The sequence below is a fragment of the Molossus molossus genome, unplaced genomic scaffold (genome assembly GCF_014108415.1).
Source record: "Molossus molossus isolate mMolMol1 unplaced genomic scaffold, mMolMol1.p scaffold_m16_p_15, whole genome shotgun sequence".
NCBI classification, from domain to species: Eukaryota; Metazoa; Chordata; class Mammalia; order Chiroptera; family Molossidae; genus Molossus; species Molossus molossus.
In genome coordinates this window covers 18321729-18344298 of record NW_023425350.1, presented here as the reverse complement: position 1 = coordinate 18344298, position 22570 = coordinate 18321729, and the positions used below count along the sequence as shown (strand labels likewise).

Genomic DNA, 22570 nt, shown 5'->3' with positions numbered 1-22570 from the left:
AAAGCCCTCAGCAGGCCTGGGCTCTGCCAGGCTTAATTTACACAGATCGCAGGCCTTCCATTAACATCGGCACAGTAGTGGCAGCTGTTAGCCTGTGCGTGCGTTTGACTGCATCCTCATCATGTCACCATCCATTTTCATGTCTCTGGGCTCGTTTACACCTAAGTACCCAATTCTCCTCATCCTGGGACACAGCAAGTTCCTGCAGTGGGAACCTGGCCCACCCCAGGCCTGACCGCCCCAGTCTCTAGAAGGCAGGCTCCTCCCACACGCCACACCCCCTTGCCTTTAATTTAAGACTAAGGCCCCTTCTCACTGAACAGCACTCAGCGTGTCCCCTCAACGGGTGGCACTGGTTATACAGCAGGTGGGAGACAGCCCAGAGGCTGCTATAAATGTGCCTTTTTTAATGCCACATAAATCACCTTAATTAAAAATTAATTAAGTGACCTAAAATTTGACATTCATTTAAAAAAGAAAACTGAGTATGGAGAGTTGCGTAGCTTTTGTAGCATCGCATCTCCAAGACATGATGGAAGGAGGGGAGCATGTTGGGTGTCTGCTTTGAACGCACCATTAGGGAAAAGGAACCGTTCTCAGCCAGTGAACCCAGTAAGTCACCCACGACGTGGAGCAGTGACTCGTGGAACCTGACCTGGGCCACACATGCTCAGATGCAAATAGGAACTAAACGCTGCTGCTCTGGAGAGGAGATAAATGGGCAAGCAAATGTGCATGCTGTTCCTGGGGACATGTTCCAGGGTGCAAATGACAGATGACTGAGGCAGGAGAGGCTCCACGAGGCAGCCAGGGGGAGCTTGCGGGCTAGTGGTTTAGCAAAGATGCATGGGAGGGAAGCAGGCTTCAGGGGAGAGTCATTAAGTGGTCAGCATGAATAAAGATGGCACTAACGATATCAAATCAACCTTATAAATATATAGCCACCAACAACCACTGCCCAGAACTCCAGAATCAAGATGTCACAGATGGACGGTGCTCCTGGATTGGAGGCCCCACCCTCATTGTACAGAGGGCAGTGGAGACTCGTGGGGGTAAAGGATGTACCTAAAACACACAGGCGCTCAAGGGCAGATCCTCCAGCCCTCCGAGGAAGTAGTTCTCAACCTGAGGTCCATGGGAATCAGGTAGCTTTTAAAACCACAATGACAAGGGCTTCTCCTTCTACTGAATTCACTGGTCCAGGTGTGGCCTGAAGATCAACAGTGTTTCTAACATCCCAGTGATTCCCATGGGCAGTCAGGGTGCTGCTGCAGAAGGTGATCTACTCGGAATCTGGGAGAGGAACTCCACCTGGGATCATCTGACCAGGTTCCGGGCCTTCCCCTGAGGTTCACCGCTGGGAGACCACAAGCCAAGCACCTGTCGAGTCCCTGGTTGCATTTTGCAGGGCCTTGCTATTTAAAAAGCCTTTCTTTGAACATTATTTAGTCTCTCGAAGGCCCGATCTTCTGATTAGTCAAGTGGGAATAATAATGACAATTCTGCCAGTTTTTTATGAGGTTCAAACAAGGAAGGATTAGAAAAGCACATCATAAGCTATTAACATGTTCTACAAAGGTGAGGAATGATGACAATTTACGACCCCCAGTGACTTACATCATTATTCTGGGAAGAACTGCTATTTCAAAGATAATAAATAAATTCCCGCAGAGAAAACCCTTACTAACAAAAAATCCCAAGCACGGACTCTCCCCAGAGTGGCTTGATCTCAGATCTCCCTAAGCTTTCTGTGATTAGGGCATTTGGTGTTACCGTGGTTACCAGAAATCACTGTCACCCGTGGGTGAAGAGCAGCGAGAAGGTCTGCTGCCCCCAAGGCTGGCTCTGCCACCCAGGGCCTCAGGTTACCATACTCCATAAGCCAGAATGATCACTCCACAGCCACAGAGAGGGTGCAGTTTAAGAAACTCAGGCCCTTGATTAAAACCATTCACCAAGGGTACTTCCTTCCTTGGGATTTATGGGCCCCCATAAAAAAAGAACTTGAGAAGACAGAGCGGTTGTTTTTTGTCACGCCTCATTAGTTTTGAGTCTGGGCTGGCAGTGGAGATCAGAGTACCAGGCATACGTCTAATTGAACCTCTCACAAGCATAAAATTCTCTGTGGTGTGGAGGAAGCAATGCCAGGGAGCCCAGAGGTCTCCAGCCAGGAGAAGGACGGGGAGGAGTCGACAGAAGCAGAGCTGAAGGAGATGACTTCTCTGGGCTGCCTGTGCGTTAGCTGAGAAAGAGGGGTTTGGGGGGTAAACTCGGGGCATGCAGAAAGTGAAAGCCCCCTACCCTCCCACTGCTAGACTCCCCCTTTGTCAAGGTTTGGGCACAGGGTAGGGTGCCCACTGCCGGCCCTCCTGCACTCGTTATCACCACTCCAGAGGACTCCCATCACCTGGGTGGGAGGACCCCACAGACAGACATAATATAAAGGATAGAAAACAACAGGTCAAAAATGTGGGTTTTCACCAATCGCTCAACAAGCCATATAACCACGCTAAGCCTTTGTAGTCTCAAACAGGTATAAAACTTTCCACCTATAATACATAGGATCCGTTCAATTCCCCATTATTGGGTGGGGAGATCTCTATACAAGATACTGTTGTAGATTTATGAGGATAAAACCCAACACCTCCCTTCCAGTCACTTAGAGTTTGGTGAGGAAGACAGGCCTGCAGACGGCGAGTTACAAGAGGAGGCAGAATGTCCACCATGCCAAATGTAATAGGTGATGAGCGACAGAAGTCCAAGTAAAGGATGGTTCATGGAGGGGAGAATCCACAAAGTGTCTTAGATGAGATGGTGAGGTCTAGGTCCCCATTACTGAAAGATGAGGTGCTGGTGGAAGATGTTCCCAAATGAGAGGGTAACCCAAGGACTATGAAGTGTGACCCACACATAACCAATTCCACTCGGAACAAACTCTCTAAGCATAAAAGAGAAAAGAAGAAATCACCAAGGAAAATATGGATATGTTGGGTTATGTACAAACGTAAAACTCCTATATATCAAGATACATTAAAAACAGAATGAAACTACATACAAAGTACTGGGAGAAACCATCAAGCATATAGGTAGTATCACATCCTCATTCATAACCCCGTACAACTCTACTTGAAAACATGAAGAACCTAACAGATAAATTGGCAAATGGAAGTGGACCACGTAAAAGTAAAATAAAGCTAACTACCAAAGAAATACAAAATAAAACAGCAGGGAAGTTCATTCCGTTAAAAATTAAAATCATGAGCCCAGCCAGTGTGGCTCAGTGGAGTGAGCGTCATCCCAGGGACTGAGAGGTCCCGGTTCAATTCCCAGTCAGGGCACATGCCCCGGTTGTGGGCTCGATCCCCAGTAGGGGGCGTGCAGGAGGCAGCTGATGGATGTTTCTCTCTCACATCAATGTTTCTATCTCTCTCTCTAAAAAAATCAATGAAAACATATTTATAAAAAATAAAAATAAAAATCATGATACTATTCAGGGTTGGCCAGGATGTAGTAAGAGGGTATGCATGTGTAAACACAGCTGGTGAGAGTGTGAATTGGATTAACTTCTAGAAAACAATTTGGTAGTATGTATGAAGGGCCTTTAAAATGTTTACACCCTTTGATCCAGTAATTTCACTTCTGGGAATCTATCCTATGAAAAGAATCTGAAGTGCAAGCAAAGGTGAAAGGTCAAAGATATCCTTCAAAGAGTTATTATAAACAGTGCAGTCGTTGAACACTCTAAATCAATGATGGCACGTATCGCAAGGTAGTGTAGCCGTTAAAAGGTAGAATTTTTAAACCTTTGGAAGAGCTTGTGGTATTATTTAAGTATTTTAAAGCATATATATATATATATATATATATATATATATATATATATGTTTGTGGCACAACTATACACACTTTTTAAGAACAGACCCCAAACACTTCAGAGATGTTCAAAATGGTGGCCTCTGGGTAGTGAGATTCTGGGCGCGGCTTTTGCTGGGTTTTACCCTGGTTTCACACTTCAGACAATAGGCATATGTTTTTAGAACGAGGGGATGACAAACCATTGGTGTGTGAAACACGCATGTGTTCATGAAAACACGAGAAACAGGCCCAGTCGTAAGGTGTGAATACGACACAGCACGTGTCGGTGAGCTTCGGGGTGGAGGAAGGCTTTACAGTGTTCTTTTATTTTGCTTTTATTTTCTTCATGAGGGCAAGGAACAAGGGTAATGAGGTCCTCACTGTAAATAATGATCCAATATAAGACATTAGAAAAAATACTTTGAAAACAAAACGTCACCAAGCAAATGTGAAGAATGGTTCTCATAACCCTAAATACCTTTACCTTGAAAGAGGGGCCTAGAGGACAGGCAGTGTCACTGGGCAGGCGGGGCCCCCCAGCTGGGGTGGACACACCAGTGTGGCCTTCACAGAGGCCCCCAGCTGGAGGCCACGTGCCTGCCACTGCCCCTACCCTCAGTTGGTAACTTCCCCCTCCTAAGTGGAAACAGCAGAGTCGCCCTGTGCTGGTGGTTACGGAGTTTACTGGACAGGCAGGTGCACTATGCATGATGCCAGGTGTCCTTGCTGTGATCTTGGTTCCTGTGACAGCCCACAGCTGCTCCCTGCGGGGCAGATGGCACCAGGGACCACAGCAGCTCCTCGGACGCACTTCATTCCCCAGCTTCCAAGTCCGAGGTCAGTTTCATGGGGCTAAAGTGAGAGCAGAGCTGGCCCTTCGGAGGCGCCGCGGGAGAATCCTCGCCTGCCCCGCTTCTAGCGGCAGCCTGCCCTTCTTGGCTCGTGACCCCAAGCTTGCTGCTCTCAGCACATCTCCGACTTCTTGCTGCTCTTTGTAAGAGCCGGTGGTCACAGCTGGAGACTCCAGAAGAACCTCCCCTATCTAAAGGTCTTTAATTTAATCACATTCGCGAAGTCCCTTTTGCCACATAAAGGAATATGTTCGCAGGTTTGGGGGGTCAGGATGTGGGCCTGGGGGTGGGTCCATGATCCAGCCAGCCACAGATAGGCAGCCTGGCGTGCAGGCTCTCTGTGAGTCCTCTCCGGGGCCAGGCGGTGGCCAGGGCTGGCGGGGACACACAGCTCAGACAGCCTGCTGAGACGAGGGAGCATGCACCAGAGCTGGTTCTAGAGCCGGTGCCTGGAACCACCATGGGGACAGACAGACAGGGAGACAAGAGATGGAATCTGGGCCCAGATCACAAAGGACCTGGACGAGCAGTTTAAAAACTCGATGTGGTTCCCTGAGGGAAGCAGGAGTTCCCCACACCCAGGAGTTATGGAGAATGCCCAGCCAGGCGGGGGCCCAGCCAGATGTGCTGACCCAACCAGAGGGACCCGAGAATTCGACAGGCTGCATTCAATGATAGTTTCCATGCTACTGGGAACAGTCCAATGAGCCAGAAAATCAAGGAGTTTTCAGTATTAAAAGTCATCTAACCTGGAGAGTCCCACATCCCAATCAGCTGGGAGATTTTATTAAAATAAACTTTAAATAAAGACCAGTCTAATTTCACAGTCAGGGTTGGAGGAGCCGACCCCTGATGTGAGGCTCAGGGAAGCTGTAGAACAGGGCCAAGTAGAGGGTCCTGGTTCATTCTCTCCACCGCCCAGCCGAGCACCCTGGTGGATGGGATGTGGGTGGGGAGGCTGTAGAGGCAGCAGCTGCCACGAGGCAGGAGTCAGGCGTGGGCCCTTCCTGCTCATCTCCACGGGCCAGCGGCTCCCACCCCACACCAACCAAGAGCTGGGTGACAGGAGGTGCCATCAGAGGCACCAGCCAGGCCCCTGCTAGGTGGTCCCGGGCAAAGTGCCCACTCAATAGGGCACGCTAGGCCAGGCCAGCCTTCTCTTCACTGAGGCCTGGTTCTCGGGGTCACAGGTTAATTAACTATCATAACACATTGTTGTTGATACAGAAGCAAACAGCTGCTAACATTTTCATTATAAACCGCCCCCTCTGCTTTCCTCCAGGGATAATGTGACTTATTTCGGAACTGGAGCAGACCTTAGAAGTATGGTCAGACCCTCCTTTGGTAAATGGAGAGCCTGGGGCAGACAGAGGAGGGGCAAGGCCAGCATCGGGTCTTTGTGTCCCTCAGCCGGGAGCACCGCGTGGCTCCAGAGCCGCTCCCGGGGTGGGATCTAAGGTCAAGCACAGGGGACACACACTGGGTCGGATAGTCCCCTTGCTACCCCAAATTTGACCTTGAAGGTAGAGCTGCCTCTGTGCAGGTGAGGCCCCACCTGCAAGCTGTCCACCTGGCATTCAAAAGCCATGGGTTTGAGGGCCCAGACTTGGCCACTCTGCTACTCCCCATTCCTAGAAAACGAGGTCCCCGGGGTGGAGGGGTCGTTGGGGCTCTGACTTCCTCTCGGCCTCTGGTGTTGGCCCCAGAAGCTGGTGTCTCAGTCAGTCCGTTGGGATGTGAACTGACGAGGGTGTGTCTCTCTGCTCTCCAGGAACATCCCCAGGCTCCAAGATGGCCTTGCAGAGCTCCTTCACCTGCTGGGATGGGACGGTCCTCCAGCTCGGGCAGGCCTGCGACTTCCACCGGGACTGCGCCCAGGGAGAAGACGAGGGCCCACTGTGCAGTGAGTAGACGGGCTGCCCCCACCTCACCCCGCTCCCATCCCTGCCCTGCGCCCTGCGCCCTGCACTCGCGCTGGGGCGACCTTCCCTCCCCCACGCCCTCTGTGTCTCTTCCCAGTGGCACTCTCAAAAGCCACAGTCTTCCGGAGGCAGAGCTCAGCTCTGTGGTCCAGGAGCAGCGTGCAAGTTAAGAAACCAACAGGATCTTCTGTTGTGCTCTCAAGATCCTCTGCACAGAGAAAATGCTCAGGCTAAAGCCCCGCTCTGGGACGGGACACCAGACGCCCTCCATGCCTGGACTTGCCTCACTTTTCAGTCCTTATCTGTCATCACCACCTGCCCCTCTCATCCTCCCAGCCTCCCGTGTACCCCAGCTCTGGCCACTCAAACCGCGTCTCAGCTCCCTCACGCCTCCGTGGCTTTGCTCGTGTGGCGTCCTTGCCCAGAATGCCCTGTCCCTTCTCAAGTCACATCTCCTTCAAGACTCACCTCGATAGCCGATTCTTCTGGGAAGCCTCCTCTGACCACCCCCACGAGCACAGCCGCTTCTTCCTTCTCTGGACCTCCTCCCCCAACGCGGTGTGTTCTTCCATCCACCGTGACATCTATTATTTTTTAACAGATCCCTTTTTAGATACAGTTCCTATACCATACAGTTCACCCACTTAAAGATTACAGTTCAGCCCTGGCCGGTTTGGCTCAGCAGTTGGAGCGTCGGCCTGCGGTCCTGAGAGACCCGGGTTCGGTTCCCGCTAAGGGCGCGTACCTCAGTTGCAGTTTGTCCCCGGCCCTGGTCGGTTGTGCGGGTGGCAGCCACTCGATGTGTTCCTTTCACATCGACGTTTCTCTCTCTCTCTCTGTTCCTCTCTCTCCCTCCCACTCTACCTGAACAAAAAAAGGAAAAATGTCCTCGGGTGAGGATAAAAAAAAAAAAGATTACAGTTCAGTGTTTTCAGCAAAGCCACAGGGTTGTGCCACCATCGCCACAATCTAGTTTTAGAACATTTGTATCACTCCACCAAGACACCCCCAGAAATCGTTCCCTACTGTCCTCCGGCTGCGCCCCCTCCGGTAGCCCTAAGCAATCAGTAATCTGCCTTCTGTTTCTACAGACTTGCCTATTCTGGGCATTTCCTATAAATGAAATTGTACAGTATGTGGTGTTTTGTGATTAACTTCTTTTATTTAGCATAATGTTTTCAAGGGTCATCCATGTTTCGGCTTGTATCAGGCCTTTATGTCTTTTTCTTGCCAAATAATATTTTATTGTCTAGATAGAGCACATTTTGTTCATCATTTCATAAATTGGTGGGCATTTGTGTTGTTTTCACTTTGGAACTGTTATGAAGAATGTCGCTGTGAACATTTGTGTGTAAGTGTCTGTGTGGACAGATTTTTTCTTTCTCTTGAGTGTACACCTAGGAGTAGAATTGCTGGGTCAGATGGGAACTCTAAACAGTTTGAGGAACTGCCTGGCTGTTTTCCAAAGTGGCTGCACCATCTTACATTCCCACCAATAATGTATAATGCTTCTCTTTTCTCCACCTCCTCGCCAACATTTATTATTATCTGACTTTCTATTTTAGCCATCTTCGTGGATATACATCCATTACATTTTATGAGGGTGGTTTCCACGTTTCTGTCCTTTTCTGTGGGCAGATTGGGTCTGGTACTCTTCTCTGTACCAATATCTCAAGGTGATTCCTGGCACAACTGACTTTGTTCATTAAAATGAATAAATGAGTTGGGAAACTTGGGCTCCATAGAGGAAGACAAATTGCTGAGGTCTCACTGGTAGTTAGCAGCAAAGTTAGACTCCCAGCCCAGTGTTCACTTGACTTCAGTACAGTGTCCTCAGTAGCTATTTGGCTAGGAGTAACACTCTAGAGATTCTTTACATTTTTTCCAGGGAAACCGCAAACACAGAACACATATAACATGAGCTAGAAAATATGCTAGACCCTGGAGCAGAGATGATTAGCACCTGCCCTTCGAGGGCTGAAACTCCAGCGTGCGGGCAGGAAGGGAAGCGACAGAACCACGCCTGGGAGGGAGGCAGCAGGTGTGTGCCTGGGTGCTGTGGGCCCCACTCAGCCCCAATGCCTCGCCCCTTAGATGCCAGCCCCGGGCACTGGCCTGTAAAATAGCTTTGAAAAGTTAACAGTGTTGCCCAGGTCACCTCGAGGACCGGTTTCCTCTTGGGGTAAAAACAGTTTTATTAACTCTCTTTTCAATGAAGCAATAAAGAAATCCATTTTTCAACTTGAAAAACTACCTTTTGTGCGAAACTTTCCAGTGAAGTTTTCCAACAGTCATGGAATTGTGGTTGTTTAGATAAACTCTGTGGTTGTCAAGAGTTGCAGGTAAGCGCTTTGGTCCCCTGCTGCTGGGCTCCTGGCCTCCCTCCCACAGCTCTGACCACGCATGTGGCCCGGATGAGACCGGCCTGCCCGTGTTGCCCAGGCAGGGACCTCTGTGTGTCTCTCTAGCTATTTGTCTCTGCACTGTTTCCAGCAGTGCCTCTGAGCTGTGTGATTTTGCTTTTGCCTTTTTGAAAAGTTTTCTGATACCCACTTCCCAGCAGGGGCACAGGTCGGCAGGGCGTGCCCTGATTTACAGTTGGGGAGATGAAACCGCAGAGAAGGTAATTGACTTGTTCAGAACACACAGCATGTCAGGACAGGGCCGTGATTAGAGCACTGAGCCTGGGGGCTCCGGCCCGTCACTGTGCGCTCGGGGCATCTTCCCACGGTTCGGGGTCTTGCCATGACTGTGTTTCCAGGACCCACTCCAAGCTTCAGGGCAGCCTGGCTCTGGTCCGGAGGGCAGGCGCCTGGGGCCCGTGGCCTCTTCAGCCATTCCGGAACAGCTGCTCTGACCAGCTGTCAGAATGACAGCTCCACACAGGAGAATACCCCCAGGTTCTTTGCTACAGAAACCGGTTGCTAGGAACAGAAGTCCAATTCGGAAGGAGGGCTACTTGGATCTTTTTGCCACTCTGGTCTTGGCAGTACTCTTGTCACACATCGTCTCCCTTGTTGTGTGCCCCGTTCTCTCCGGGATGTGTGCTGTCCCCCCGGGATCACACTGACGGATGCCGATTCCAGAAACCCTCCGCATGAAGACAGCAACAAGGAAGTAACGATACCGGCTAACATGTACTGAGCAGTTACCATGTACTGGGAGCTGCTCCAGACACTTTTCATGTATGAATTTATTTCATCCTCACAACAATCCTGTGCTACTATTAAACCCCGATTAGAGACGAGGAACCTGAAGTCCATGATCAACTGTTAGCCAGCGGCCGAGCAGGGATCAGTCTGGCTGACTCCAAGCCGCACTGAACCGCTACCCGGCGGGCTCTTTGGTTGTGTGAGTTCCCAGCCGTTGGTCGTGCCAAGTGCAGCCCTGGTTACCTACCCATCCAGGAAGAAGGGACCAGGAAAGTGTCAGAGAAGGTGCAGGGCTCTGCCATCTGCTTCCTGAGAGGGGTGAGGGCGAGATCACTCCTCCCCGCCTCTGGGCCTCAACTTCCTCATCTGCAATATAAGTTGGAACACGATGCCCACTGATGTGTTATGTGTTGATGTCCAGAGTGCATTTAAACAACACCCTTGACTTCACCTGGCCCTTGCCAGGTAGTCTGGAACCTATTAGGATGTTTTCTCTGAGCAGGTACTCACCTGCTGGGGATGTCCGGGTCTTCTAAGGCACCCCCACAAGCGTCACCAGTCTTGGTCCAGGGTAGTCAACTAAGCCTTGCTGTGGTTGGGATTGGAAGGGAAAAGTAGGCTGTGTCCCATCAACTCTCAGCCTCAACCCCGTACTTTCCCCAGAAGGAATTCTCCACACATACCAGAGCTTCCCTCAAACTGTCAGACCCAATCCCGAGCAATACTTTGTCTGAGATACGTGGGGGACTTGGAATGGAGGTGGTGGCACTGCCCTGCCCTTCTCCATCCAATAATGAACATGTCCATTCACACCCCACCCCCCAAACCCAGGTGCCACCCTCCTTCCCGCCTTCCCGCCAAACACTGCTGACCCGGGGAGCCGTCCAGCGTGCCACTACCCAGTGCAGGTGTCCTCGGGGTCCCTGTGTCGAGCAGTGGCCTCCATGGCATGCGGCACCCCAGAAAAGAGTGGGGTGCTGTCACTTCACCCCCTCGGTAGATCCTTGGCTCACCAGGTACTTACAAGCGGCTCACTTCCCTGCCAAGTTCTCAATAATCTCATCTGTTTGGTGGGGATACTTTTCCTGCCAGGCAAAGGCAGTTTTTTGGGGTTTTTTTATATTTCTTATTGTAAAATAAAACATGTTGGTTGTAAAATATTTGAAAAATCTAGAAAAGTACACAGGAGAAAATAACTATCGCCCATAATCCTCCCTCTCAGACATTCAGAGATAACCATAATATTTTGATGTATTTCTTCTAACATTTTTTTCCCCATGACTCTCTATTTTCAAGGAAATGTATAACACATATTTATCAACAACGTTAACCGAGTTGTCACGCGGGAAGGAATGGAAGCGGTGTCATTTGGCCTGGAGTTTACACTTGGCAGCTCCTCCAGCTGTTGCTGAGGTCACATCTCTGTGACTCCGCAGATTTGTCTCCCTGAGGGTGGAATCAGGTGCCATAATTGCCGAATGTTGCAGGATTGATTGACCCGCACACAGCTCAATCTGCCACTGGCCAATGAAATATCTGGCTGCAGCCCGAGGAGAGGGCGGGGCGGAGCAGAGCTCCTGGGGCTGGGACCCTCCTGGAGAATTGCTAAAAATGCAGATTTGATCCTGGGGGTGGGGGTGCCCGGACCTGAGATCCCACGCCTAACAGCTTCACAGCTGATGTGAATGCGGCAGGTCCCTGGATCACATTTTGAGTGACAAGGGTTAGCGGACTGAACTCACTCCGTTTCATTCAGCAGCTGGGCACTGTGAGCCTGCTGTGCGCCGGGCACTGCACAGGTGTTCGGGCGGATCACACGGGAACGGGACGGTCGGAGGAGGAGTGGACATGAGACCCAGCCCTGTGTGCCAAGGCTGTGCTCTGCAGTCGGTCTTAGCAGCAATTTCCCAACCCGGCCTAGTCCACCGAGGGTCCCTGTTCCGATGCTCACGCCCGCCAGCTTCCGTGGCTGCATTAGTGGACATCCTCCCCTCATCTCCCCACCCACCTTTTGAGGTTTTAATTATCACAGAAGTGGTCCGTTGACCGATTTCGCCTACCTTCTGGAAAGAAAGGTGCTTTGCTCTGGCCGGTTTGGCTCAGCGGTTGGAGCCTCGGCCCGCAGACCAGAGAGTCCCGGGTTCAGTTTCCGCCAAGGGCACATAGCTCAGCTGCAGTTTGTCCCCGGCCCTGGCCCTGTGTGGGTGGCAGCCAGTCGATGTGTCTCTCACATTGATGTTTCTCTCTCTCTCTTCCCTCCCTCCCTCCCACTCTATCTGAAGATAAATGCAAAAATGTCCTCGGGTGAGGATAAAAATAAAAAATAAATGAAAAGAAAGGTGCTTCCCATCCCAGCTCACCCTGGATCCTTTGCCAAGCTGAAACAAGGATGAGCTTCTGGAAGGTGGGGAATGACAATGACTTTCCTCCTTCCTCCCAGGTGGAGCATAGGCATTCCCAGAAAGGCAGGTGAGGGGCCGTCTCTGCCTCAGGGCAGGGTTGGCTGATTTAGTGCTCCCCAGGTGCGTCCCGTCCCAGGTGCGTCCCGTCCCAGGTGCGTCCTGTCCCAGGTGCGAAGGATCACCCCGAGGCCGCTCCCCCTCTGTATTTGCTCAACTGTTTATAAAATGTTTCCACGCTCTCTCTCTATTTTGTCCTCAAAACAGCCCTATGAAATAGACACTAATATTACCCCATTTTACAGACGAGGAAGCTGAGGCTCTGAGGAAGGAAGTCATGCCTCAGGTTACACAGCAGGAGGCTGGGAATGGAGCCAGGTGCTCTATTCCAGGGCTGTGGAGGCACCTTCGTGGGCCATGACCTCCGCCTCACCTCCTGGAAGGGCAGGGAGAGAGTGACGTGCCGCAGGCCGCAGGCAGCCCTGCCTCCTCTTCCAACAGGAGCCCAGCCCCTGCTAGAACCTTCCATCGTAGCTCCCAGTTAACACACGCTGGTAAAGGACGCTTCTTGGAAGGTCACCAGTGAGTTTTTGCAGAAGTGGATGTGGGATCCCTTGAGGGGGGCATAAAAAATAAAACAGAAAGATCTCCTTAGCTTTTGGATTTTTAATCAGAGGAACATGCAGGGCCTGGGGGGAAATGATTTCTTCAGGGGGTATAAATGGGAAGAGACGCTCCAAGTCAGTGACAGCCTGTTTTAATTTATAATTCTGCCTCTGTGTGAAATGCACAGAGGATGGGGGATGAGGAATAACTCACTCCGGTGCGGTCCCAGCCAGGAAGTGTCCGGCCTTCTTTGTTGCTGCCACTGCCGGGGAGGCTGTGACAGAGGAAGGACGCAGGCAGTGGGCCCCGCGGGGCGCGTGCCCTCCTGTGCAGGCAGGACATAGCTGGGGGCTCTCCACAGCCCTGAGCAGCTGCCGGGCGCTGTCACAGTAGCCTGCGGTGGTCCCCCCAGGGCTGAGCACTTCCCTGAGCCGCTCCGGGTGAGCTGTAGGACATCGGCTCTCTCTAGCCCTCTTCCAGACCTCCTCCCTCTGTGGGCAGCGGGGAAATATATGGTCTATAAAACTGACTGTGGCCTCTTCAGCAGGACCCGAGGTCAGTCTGATGCAGAGAAAGGATAACGGGGCCCTTTATGCTGAGCCAACGGATGCTATAAAGAGGCCCCGGTACCTGGGATTGCTTGATCAGGATAGGCAAGGTTATGCTGCAGTAATAAACCATCCCAAATTTCAGGGGCTCAACATAGCACTTACAGGGGCCTCTGCCCCGCAGGAACACAGTCTGGCAGGGGCTCCCCCCTCACACAGCTGCACCTCAGGGAACGAGAACTTTCCTCGGTCCCTTCAGCAGGGAGAGGCAGACTGGAGAACTGCACAAGGGCTTTTTGCAGCCTTAACCCGGAAGAGATACACATCACTGCCGCTCACATTTCATTGGCCAGACCTGCTCATGAGGCTTCACATAGCGGGGGGTTTGGGGAATAAAGGGGAGCAAAAGAAAGTTCTGAACCAAGAGTCTCTGCAGCCAGGGGTGAGCTGGCGCCGCCGCCACATCGCCACTGCTACTGTTATATTCTTGCCATTGGGTTGACCTTTAGAAACGCAGTCCAGTGAGTTCCATGTTGGCTTCTCCTGGGGTCACGTTCATTGTGGATCCGTGTAAAGACCGCAGAATTTAGAAATAGAAGAGCTAGGTTCAAGTCCCAGATGGGTTACCTGAGGCTCTGTGACCTTGGTCAGGTTGCTTAACGTCTCTGAACCTCTGCTTTGCCATAGCTAATACTGGGTTAACAATACCCATTGCTGTGGAGTTGTTATTAATACTATTTTTTTTTTCTGAAGCTTAGAAAATCATAAACCAGCACATGCATCAATTAGGGATAGGAGCCTCTCTTCATCATCGTCAGTATCGTGAGACATCAAGGGTCTGGCTGCGGAGCTGTTATTAGTGAGGACAATGTGGTCACCCTGGCTGATGATACCTGACTTTGGAATATTTTGCATTTAGCCTTCCTGGAAATGACTGTGTCCCTCTGCTCTCCCTGCAGGTAAACTCCCTGCTGGTTTTTATTGCAGTTTTGAGGATGGCTTCTGTGGCTGGTCCCAAGGCACACTCTCACCCCGGTGGCAGGTCAAGACCCTAAAGGAGGCCCGGTTCCAGAACCACCAAGGTACTGCCTCTCCCTTTCCTTCCCCCTGGTGCCCACCTGGCCAGACAAGAGACTTAGGGCACTGCCCAGGACCGCTGGGCCTTCCCCACCCTGCAGGGCAAGCCCAGGTGGCTATCCAGAGCTGGCTCTGGGGTGCTCCCATGCGGTCCTCCTTCAGACCTTCTGGGGCTTTACAACGATTAAATCAGGCCCAGGTAGACATCACCTTTTGTTCTGTAAAGTGAGAACCATGGTGAAAGATTAGCTGAAAGATCAGACTAACAGCAACAGTCATAATAATCCATCCTCAACAAGTATTTTTTGAGAGCAGCTGTGTGTCAGGCCCATTGCTCATTCAGAGGTAAGGAAACGGTAGCCCTCTTTATGACTGGGGAGGCTGAGGCCCAGGGAGACCTGTGTCATTGGTCCCAGGGCAGTATCCCAGGAATCGTGCCCACATCTGGTCCACTCCCTGCAGCCCAGCCTTCTCAGCCTTACCCACCTTCACCTTCTGCCTAAACTGGCAACTCTCTCCCTCCCTGCATCATAACCCATCCTCCCATGACCCACGCTCGACCACCACGGGGCAAAGGGCCTCTGCACACCCAAGAGACACCCCCAGACCTGGCTGAGCTGACTCTACCCTTGGGGACACTGGCCTGATGGGATCAGAGAGGATCAGAGAGGCCAGCACAACTCAGAGAGTCGGGCTGGAGAGGCCAGACTCTGCAGCCTTGGACCCAGCCTGGTGCTGTGCCCAGTGGTGAGCCTGGGCAGGCCCTGCGCCCACCTCTCTGCAGGATGGGGCTGGAGGGCAGGCCTCTCTCCCTCCTCTCTCCCCTGCACTTGCTTGCTCTTGTGGAGCTGGAGACCCTCATACAAGAATCCCTCTCTTCCCAAGAGACCACATCCTATGCATTTCTTCAAGAATTAGCATCACTCATCATTGTAAAAGTGCGCACGCAGACACCTCCAGACCGACCACCGAAACCCCAGTGCCTGTGCAGCTCTGTCCTGGGTCAGAGGCAGCAGCGTCTGAGTGAGCGGGCTGAGTTACTGCAGCCACGGGGGTTTCTCCAGGCCCTCCCAGCCTCCTCGCCGCACCCTGCCTGCAGAGCTCCAAGCTAGACTTGATCCTCACATCTCTGCTCTCAGAGACGGTCCCCCGCCAGCACCCGCAGTGAACAGTGTCCAGCCCTGATTGAATAGCTCTGGTGCCTCCTGAAGTAACTCCACTCATTGATCGCTCTGATCGCAGACCCGTTTTCCATACCTCGAGATAAGCTCCACCTTCTGGACATTCTGCTCGTCGACCATGGTTTCTGCCTCCTGGAGCCCCACAGGTCTAAGCCACAGCCTTTCCCACACAGGCAGCCCTTCAGATAGGTGAAGACAACCACTGTGACCCACACACCGCACGAGGTCCTTTCTCTCCCCGGTCACATAAGCCCATCGACTCGATGCTTCCTCCAGGGCGGGCGGCTTGCTTTCCAGCATTTCTGGCCCCTCCTGGTTCTTTGTTCTGGACGCCCCTGAATGTGTTCCTTGGTAGTAACTCAGTAACAGACTTTGCTACGAGACAGAGGAAAGTAGAAAGGAAGGACTGAAGTCCTGCTTGCTGTTCTGTGGGGTGCCTACAAAGTTGTGGGCTCCCCCTGGCCCCTGTCTCCATAGCACTGACCACCAACAAAGTGCCCTGCAGTCCTGGTCCTTTGCAGATGCTGCTCCCACCAGCACGTGGGGTTGGAGCTCATATTCTCCCAGGTTTTCAGGCAGGTTAGTGCTTAGAAACACACGAAATCAGTCTTCCTGGTCATGGCCGTGGCACAGGATGATCGGGCTCCAGAAGGGGGGGTAGGGAGTCAAGGTCACAGAGACCATTGTTGGGGAAGGAACTGGCGTGACTGGGAATGGGCAGCGTGGGAATGGGGCGCAGGGGTTCCTTGTGCTTCCTGCTGCTCCTGGCCTCTGGGCTCGAGCTGGTGGCCTGGACAGATCAGGGAGGCAGTAGCTCAGGTATATGCTAGGACATCACAGGCCCTTCAGAATGAGACCTTTGTATAGCCCAGTTTTGGCGACAGTGACAAGTAGTCTGTCTTATCCATTGGTGACAGCAGAAAGCCACGTCCTCAAAGGTGTTCTGAGGCTGGAGAAGTTTTTCCCATTAACCCTGCACTTGTTAACTGCACCCCGGGCCCTCTGTGCATGACGAGGGTGCACCTCTGACTCTTTTCCTCTCTGCCCAGGCCATGCCCTGTTGCTCAACACCACCGAGGCCCCCACCTCTGACAGTGCTACCGTGACCAGCACGGCGTTTCCCGCGCCGCTGAAGAACTCTCCGTGCGAGGCAAGTCTGTGTTCCTTCAGTTCCTGACTCCCCCACACACACTTCCAGGTGACCCCATCTTCTAGGCAGAGAGTACCCACGACATAGTCAAGTCCCATCTGCAGAGATTTTACCTTAAACACCCATACTCAGCGGCACACACGCTCAGCGGCACCCATACTCAGCAGCATGCACACTCAGCGGCACGCACACTCAGCGGCATCCATACTCAGCGGCACACACACTCAGCATGCACACTCAGCGGCATGCACACTCAGCGGCACGCACGCTCAGCGGCATCCATACTCAGCGGCACACACACTCAGCATGCACACTCAGTGACATGCACACTCAGCGGCACCCATACTCAGCAGCATGCACACTCAGCGGCACGCACACTCAGCGGCATCCATACTCAGCGGCACACACACTCAGCATGCACACTCAGCGGCACGCACGCTCAGCGGCATCCATACTCAGCGGCACACACACTCAGCATGCACACTCAGTGACATGCACACTCAGCGGCACCCATGCTCAGCAGCATCCATACTCAGCGGCACTGAACCATTTGCAGCAGGACACTGATTTAAGCAAATCAGAAAATACTTCCTAGGCATTACAGGGGAGGGTAGCAGTGGTTTGCAAAAACTTTCCTACAAAATCCTTTTTAAAAATTGCAATCTCTGCCCAGCTGGTGTGGCTCAGTGGATTGAGTGTCATCCCATGGACTGAGAGGTCCTGGTTCAATTCCCGGTCAGGGCACATGCCCGGGTTGCAGGCTCAATTCCCAGTAGGGGGTGTGCAGGAAGCAGCCAATTGATGTTTCTCACATTGTTGCTTCTATCTCTCTCTTTCTCTTCTTCTCTCTCTCTCTCTAAAAAATCAATTTAAAAATATTTTTAAAAATATCAATGTCTTGTTATACACTTGAAATTATATAGAGCATCAAAACCTTGATTTACATAAATTTTGGTAAGACATGGATGGCACCCAGTGAGGTACCTCCAGAGTCACTTACCCACACAGTCCCTGTGGCTGTCACCTTTTTAAGGTGAGGATGGGGGGGGGGTGCCATGTTTCTTAGCATAAGGTCCTATTCTTTAGGGACCAGGAAATGTGCTTTGACCCCAACACGACCCAGTGAGTAAGCTCATGGACTCTGGAATCAACTAACTGAGTCTAAGCCAGGTTTCACCCTTACTGGCTGTACAATTTGTTTGGGCAATTAATAACCTCTCGGGGCCTCCGTGTTCTCCTCTGGACGGTGGGGACAGTAAGAGCGCCAACCCCAGGGAGGGGAGAATTAAATAGGCTAATGAGTGTGAAGGGCTCATCGCATCAGTGGGCACAAATAAGCACTACGGGAGTTGGCCAGCGGTGTGCGGTGTCTGTATAAACACACGCACGAGAATGCGGGAGGAGAAAGTGGACCTGAGCTGAAACTCGGCCCCTCGGCCCCGGGATACCTGGCCATGCCCGTGCCTCTGCCCCTCCAGGCACCACACCAGCGCCTTGCACAGAGTAGAGAGCTGGTGCCTGGTGCAGGCTTGGCCAGTCCTCTCCTTCTAGAAATCTGCAGGAGCAACTCCTTGCTGGCTTGTTTCAGGAATCGCTGTTTGCCCTCTGAGCAAGTTGTTTCCCTTCAAGCTGTGGACATGGTGAAACTGATGACATTCACTGCCCCTCTGCTCGGTGGACACCCCAGGGAGCTGCGGTCCTGCCCGGCAGCTGCCCTGCCGAGGGGCACAGGCCAGCGTAGGCCTTCCAGGCTCTTTGTGAAATAAAATCCCCAGACATAAAAGAAATGAGAATGGAAAAGATATATCGATGATTTTTTTTTTTTAATCAGAAGAATGGTCAAATTAAATCTGTGGCTTCCCTCTTCGTGAGCGGACAGGGGTGCATGGTGTGTTGTTTGTAGCGGCCTCAGCCTTGGTTCGTCTTTATAACTCGACATCCGCCCATCTCTCTCATCCTTTTCTAGCCTGCGGTATCTGGCCAGGTTTTCTCTGTCTCTCTGTGAGCTACCGTAAAGCCTTTCTGGAAGAAGCCGGGGCACAAATAAATAGATTCATTACATGAGCTTGTGTTTGAGAAACCACGCTTTCCGATGCAGATGGTGAAATCACACGTCACCGCTGACATCTCTCTGGGGCCTCGGAGCAGGGTCCTGGAAAGGAAAGCTTCTTGAACAAAATCTGAATGAGGAGAGATGGTTGGCCCCCCTGGGAGGGGAGGGGATCCTTAAAAGCATTGAGCTTTAAATGTACTCTTTAATAGAGCTCGATTTTAGAAAGAGAAATGTCAAGGGAAAAATGGTATTTTTCTAACACTTCATCATTTCTCTAATAACCTTTGGGTTGATCAATAGCTTAAATAGGTGTTTTGTTTTTCTGGCCTATTTTCTTTTTCCTCCAGCCACATTTGCTCTGGGCTGTTTCCCGCCCTTTTCCAGAACTTGGCTCAGCAGGAGTGATGAAGGGCCCGCAGTGTCCGCTCCACCCACAGCTCACAGCTGTTCCATCCAGGCCATCAGTGCTGATGGGTCTTGGAATTCCCGATGTTGGGGGGAGAGTTTTCATCAGAAAAATAAATAACCAAAATAGAAATATGCATTGCCAGGGCTATAAGCTTTGCCATTCATTTTATCCGAATCCAAAATGCAGAGGAGGGAAGTTGACTTTCTTCTCCTGGTTGGCTGACCATCGGTGGCAGGGAAGCAAATACTGCATTGCTGTGTGTGACTGTGTGAGGTTCGCTCGGGGCCTTCAGGCCCCACTGAGGGTCTCCTCCAAGCCCAGACCAGTCCTGGTCCATGGGACCTCCAGGGAGTGGAAGTACTTGCAGAATACCCCAACATGCTTTCTCAAGGAACCCCAAAATCATCCATGAAGTCCACAGGGGAACCCATGTCACCGTCAATGCATTTCCATGAAAATCTAGATACATGTTTCTCCAGTTGCAGTCACTTGTAAAATATAACAAGTGCTTGGACCCCACCCTGGGCCTCCTGAATGGTGTCCCTGGACAGAGCCCAGAAACTGCGTTCTCAAACCCCACCTCCAATGTGGATGCAGACTGAAACTTCAGAGTGGTTGGCCAAGGTGTTCTTGCCAATCATGACCAAAATCTAGTCTGAGCCCATGCTGAGAGTTTTCCTCCAGTACCTGTGGCCCCAAATTGTGCCGTGTAATTTGCCTTTTAGAAGGATGAGTCAGAGAAACAATTAGAAATGACAAGGTAGGGGACAGAGGCAGTGGAGTCGGAAGGCCTGGGAGAGACCCGACAGAGCCCACAGGGAACCAGGTCAGCTGCGCACCGATGATGCAGGCAGCCAGGTGTGCCTTTGTGCCAGCCGGCTTCCAGGGCATTGCAGACGCATTCCGGCTCTGGCCTCCTCCCGCAGCCGCCCGCAGCCCGCAGCTGCCTCCCCATCGCTCTGCGCAGTTGCATATGGGACATGAATATTTAAAGACGACTGCCTGGCCCAGCCACAAACAAGAGAGCTTTGTGGGTTTTTTGCCCCTCACCCTGTTTCCCACCAGCTATTCTCTGTGGGAAACTGGGGAGTCACTTGCAATATATTCAGATTTTATTTTATTTTTATTTTGCTGAACTCCAGTTCAAATAATTAAAGCTGCCGCCGGGGAGGGAGGCCTTGCGGTGGCTTTTATGTGTGGCTGTCAGACCTGCTGGCATCGCCTGGGCGGGAGACGCACCCCGTCCACGTGGCCGGCCTCCCAGCTGCAGCCGATCAGGAGCCCGGGAGGGGCAGGGGCCGTCTCCTCCCCGCCCCTGCCTTCCACACACCCTGGAAGCCTGAATGTCTCAACAAGCCCCGTGGGGTTTGAGATTCTATTTTATTTGAATAGCCTGCCTGTGACTGGAATACTTTAAACCTTGTGCTCAGGACCGAACAAGGCCTGGGGGTGGGAATGGGGCTTCTCTCATCCCTTCCCCCTCCAAGACATGGGCGCCTACGAGCTGCAGGAATGAAAGGGACCCGGCGCGTGTGGGGTGAGACCCTTGGGCAAGTCAGTTCTCAGCGGCCGGTCATCTGACCTTACCAGAGCGACTGTCACCCTGTCCTCTCCCTACACACGTGAGTACACTAGACCACACACACACACACACACACACACACACACACACACACTCTGAACTCCTGGAACATGGCCCAGCCTCCTTTCTGCCCCTGACATCAGCCCTGTAATGATAAAAGGGTCAGCTGTGATTAGCCACTCCGGGCAGAAGGTGACCCGTGGGCTCCTCCATGGCGGCTGGACTATGGCCTGCAGGAAGGAGGCCTCCCCTCAGTGTGCTCAAACCCAGCAAATGTGGCGCAGAGAGATGTGAGAGGAGGCTGGCATCTGGCCTGGCCCTCTGCCATCTGGCAAGCCCTGCTCAAAGCCCACTGGGAAGGGGCCCCTCTGGGGGCAGCCCGCCTGCAATGGTGCACAGCTGGCCAGCTGTGCAGCTGTGCCCTTAAGACACACGGCCTCTCCCCTTTCCCGGGAGACCTCTCACAAATGGGACAGCAGCTGTAAATGAGGGCACAACAGAGAAAGGAGAGGAAGCCTGGACTGAAGTCAGCGAGCAGAACGTCAGCACCCCCAGTCTCCAAAGCCCAGAGGAGGAGCTCCAGCCCCTGCTGCCTTTCCCTGAAGCCCAAAGCCTCCCACCTTGTGAGACCTCACTCCACCCCCTGCCCCTATCACCACTGCCCATAGACAGTGTGTTTGACTGCCCCCCACCCATGAGCCACCCTGACCTGATGATGGGTATGAAGCTTCAGAAGGGCCTTAGCTCTGACAACAACTCACACCCTCAGGGAGGGAGACGGTCATCTCAGAGAGCCTTGGGCCTGAGGATGTGCCTCTTGGCATCAGAGGGGAAGGGGGCAGAGGCCGGCAGTGGTTCCTGAGGCATTTTCTAAATGGTTTTTCCAAAGTCCCACTGGATGAGTAGGAGATCTGGGGCGTCACTTGCAGAATCTAATAACCACCATCTCATACACCTGTAATACATCACTGCTATAAGAATGTCCTGTACATACATCAAAGACTGTAGAGACTGTCCACCCCCCAGACACCCTGGGAGGTGACTGAAATCTTCCCCAGTCTACTGAGGAAGGACAGCCTCTGGGGGCCAGGAGATGCCCCAAGGTCACAAGCTCGGGCACGCAGAAGCCAGGACTCCAGCCCTGGCCCCCGACCGCAAAGGCAGCTGCTCAGAGGCTTTCTCTGGGGAATCGGGGGGCAGCATCCTCAGGACGGGAAGTGTGGGCAGCCGCAGGGACTGGACCAGGCAGGCAGCACGGAGGCGGCTGGCTCGGATGGCACACAGACACCTGGCGGGAGGGTGAGGAAGGAAGGGCACAGAGGGTCCTCAGTCAGGCAATGAACCAGCAAGTGCTCATTTCAAACCCACTATGTGGCCAGCCATGCCGGAGACAGACCGCGGGAATCTGGGATCTCTTCGGAGTATTTATTCAGCACAAAGTTAAGAATACTTGTTTTCAATAGGATAGGTCTTGATCTCCAGGTTACTTATGGATCACTCAGCTACATTACATTAAAAAGCAACCCCAAATTCTTAACCAGAGCCCTCAAACACCCTAACTCTGTGACCACTAGGAGAAAGATTCCTTCCTTTAGTCAGGGGGCTGAGGGAAGGGACCCTTCATAACTGCCAAGCCAATTTAGGGAGCATTTTAAACTCTCAGTCCTTTATTATGTGACTGGCGCTGTGCTAAGCACTTTACTTGCTTTATCTCATCGCCAAACAGACCTGTGAGAGCGTGTTACCCTCATTTACTGACGCAGAACCTGTGGCTTAGAGCTTAAA

General features: G+C 52.3%; 1 protein-coding gene across 1 annotated transcript in view; it reads left to right on the top strand.

Annotated features, from left to right (window-relative positions):
- The window catches only part of ALK (ALK receptor tyrosine kinase), a 594344-nt gene that overhangs the window by 481064 nt on the left and 90710 nt on the right, over positions 1-22570 (top strand). The window contains exons 6-8 of the mRNA XM_036262276.1: positions 6478-6609; positions 14293-14415; positions 16641-16741. Of these exons, the coding sequence (XP_036118169.1) occupies positions 6478-6609; positions 14293-14415; positions 16641-16741 (356 nt within the window). The remainder of the gene's footprint in view (positions 1-6477; positions 6610-14292; positions 14416-16640; positions 16742-22570) is intronic.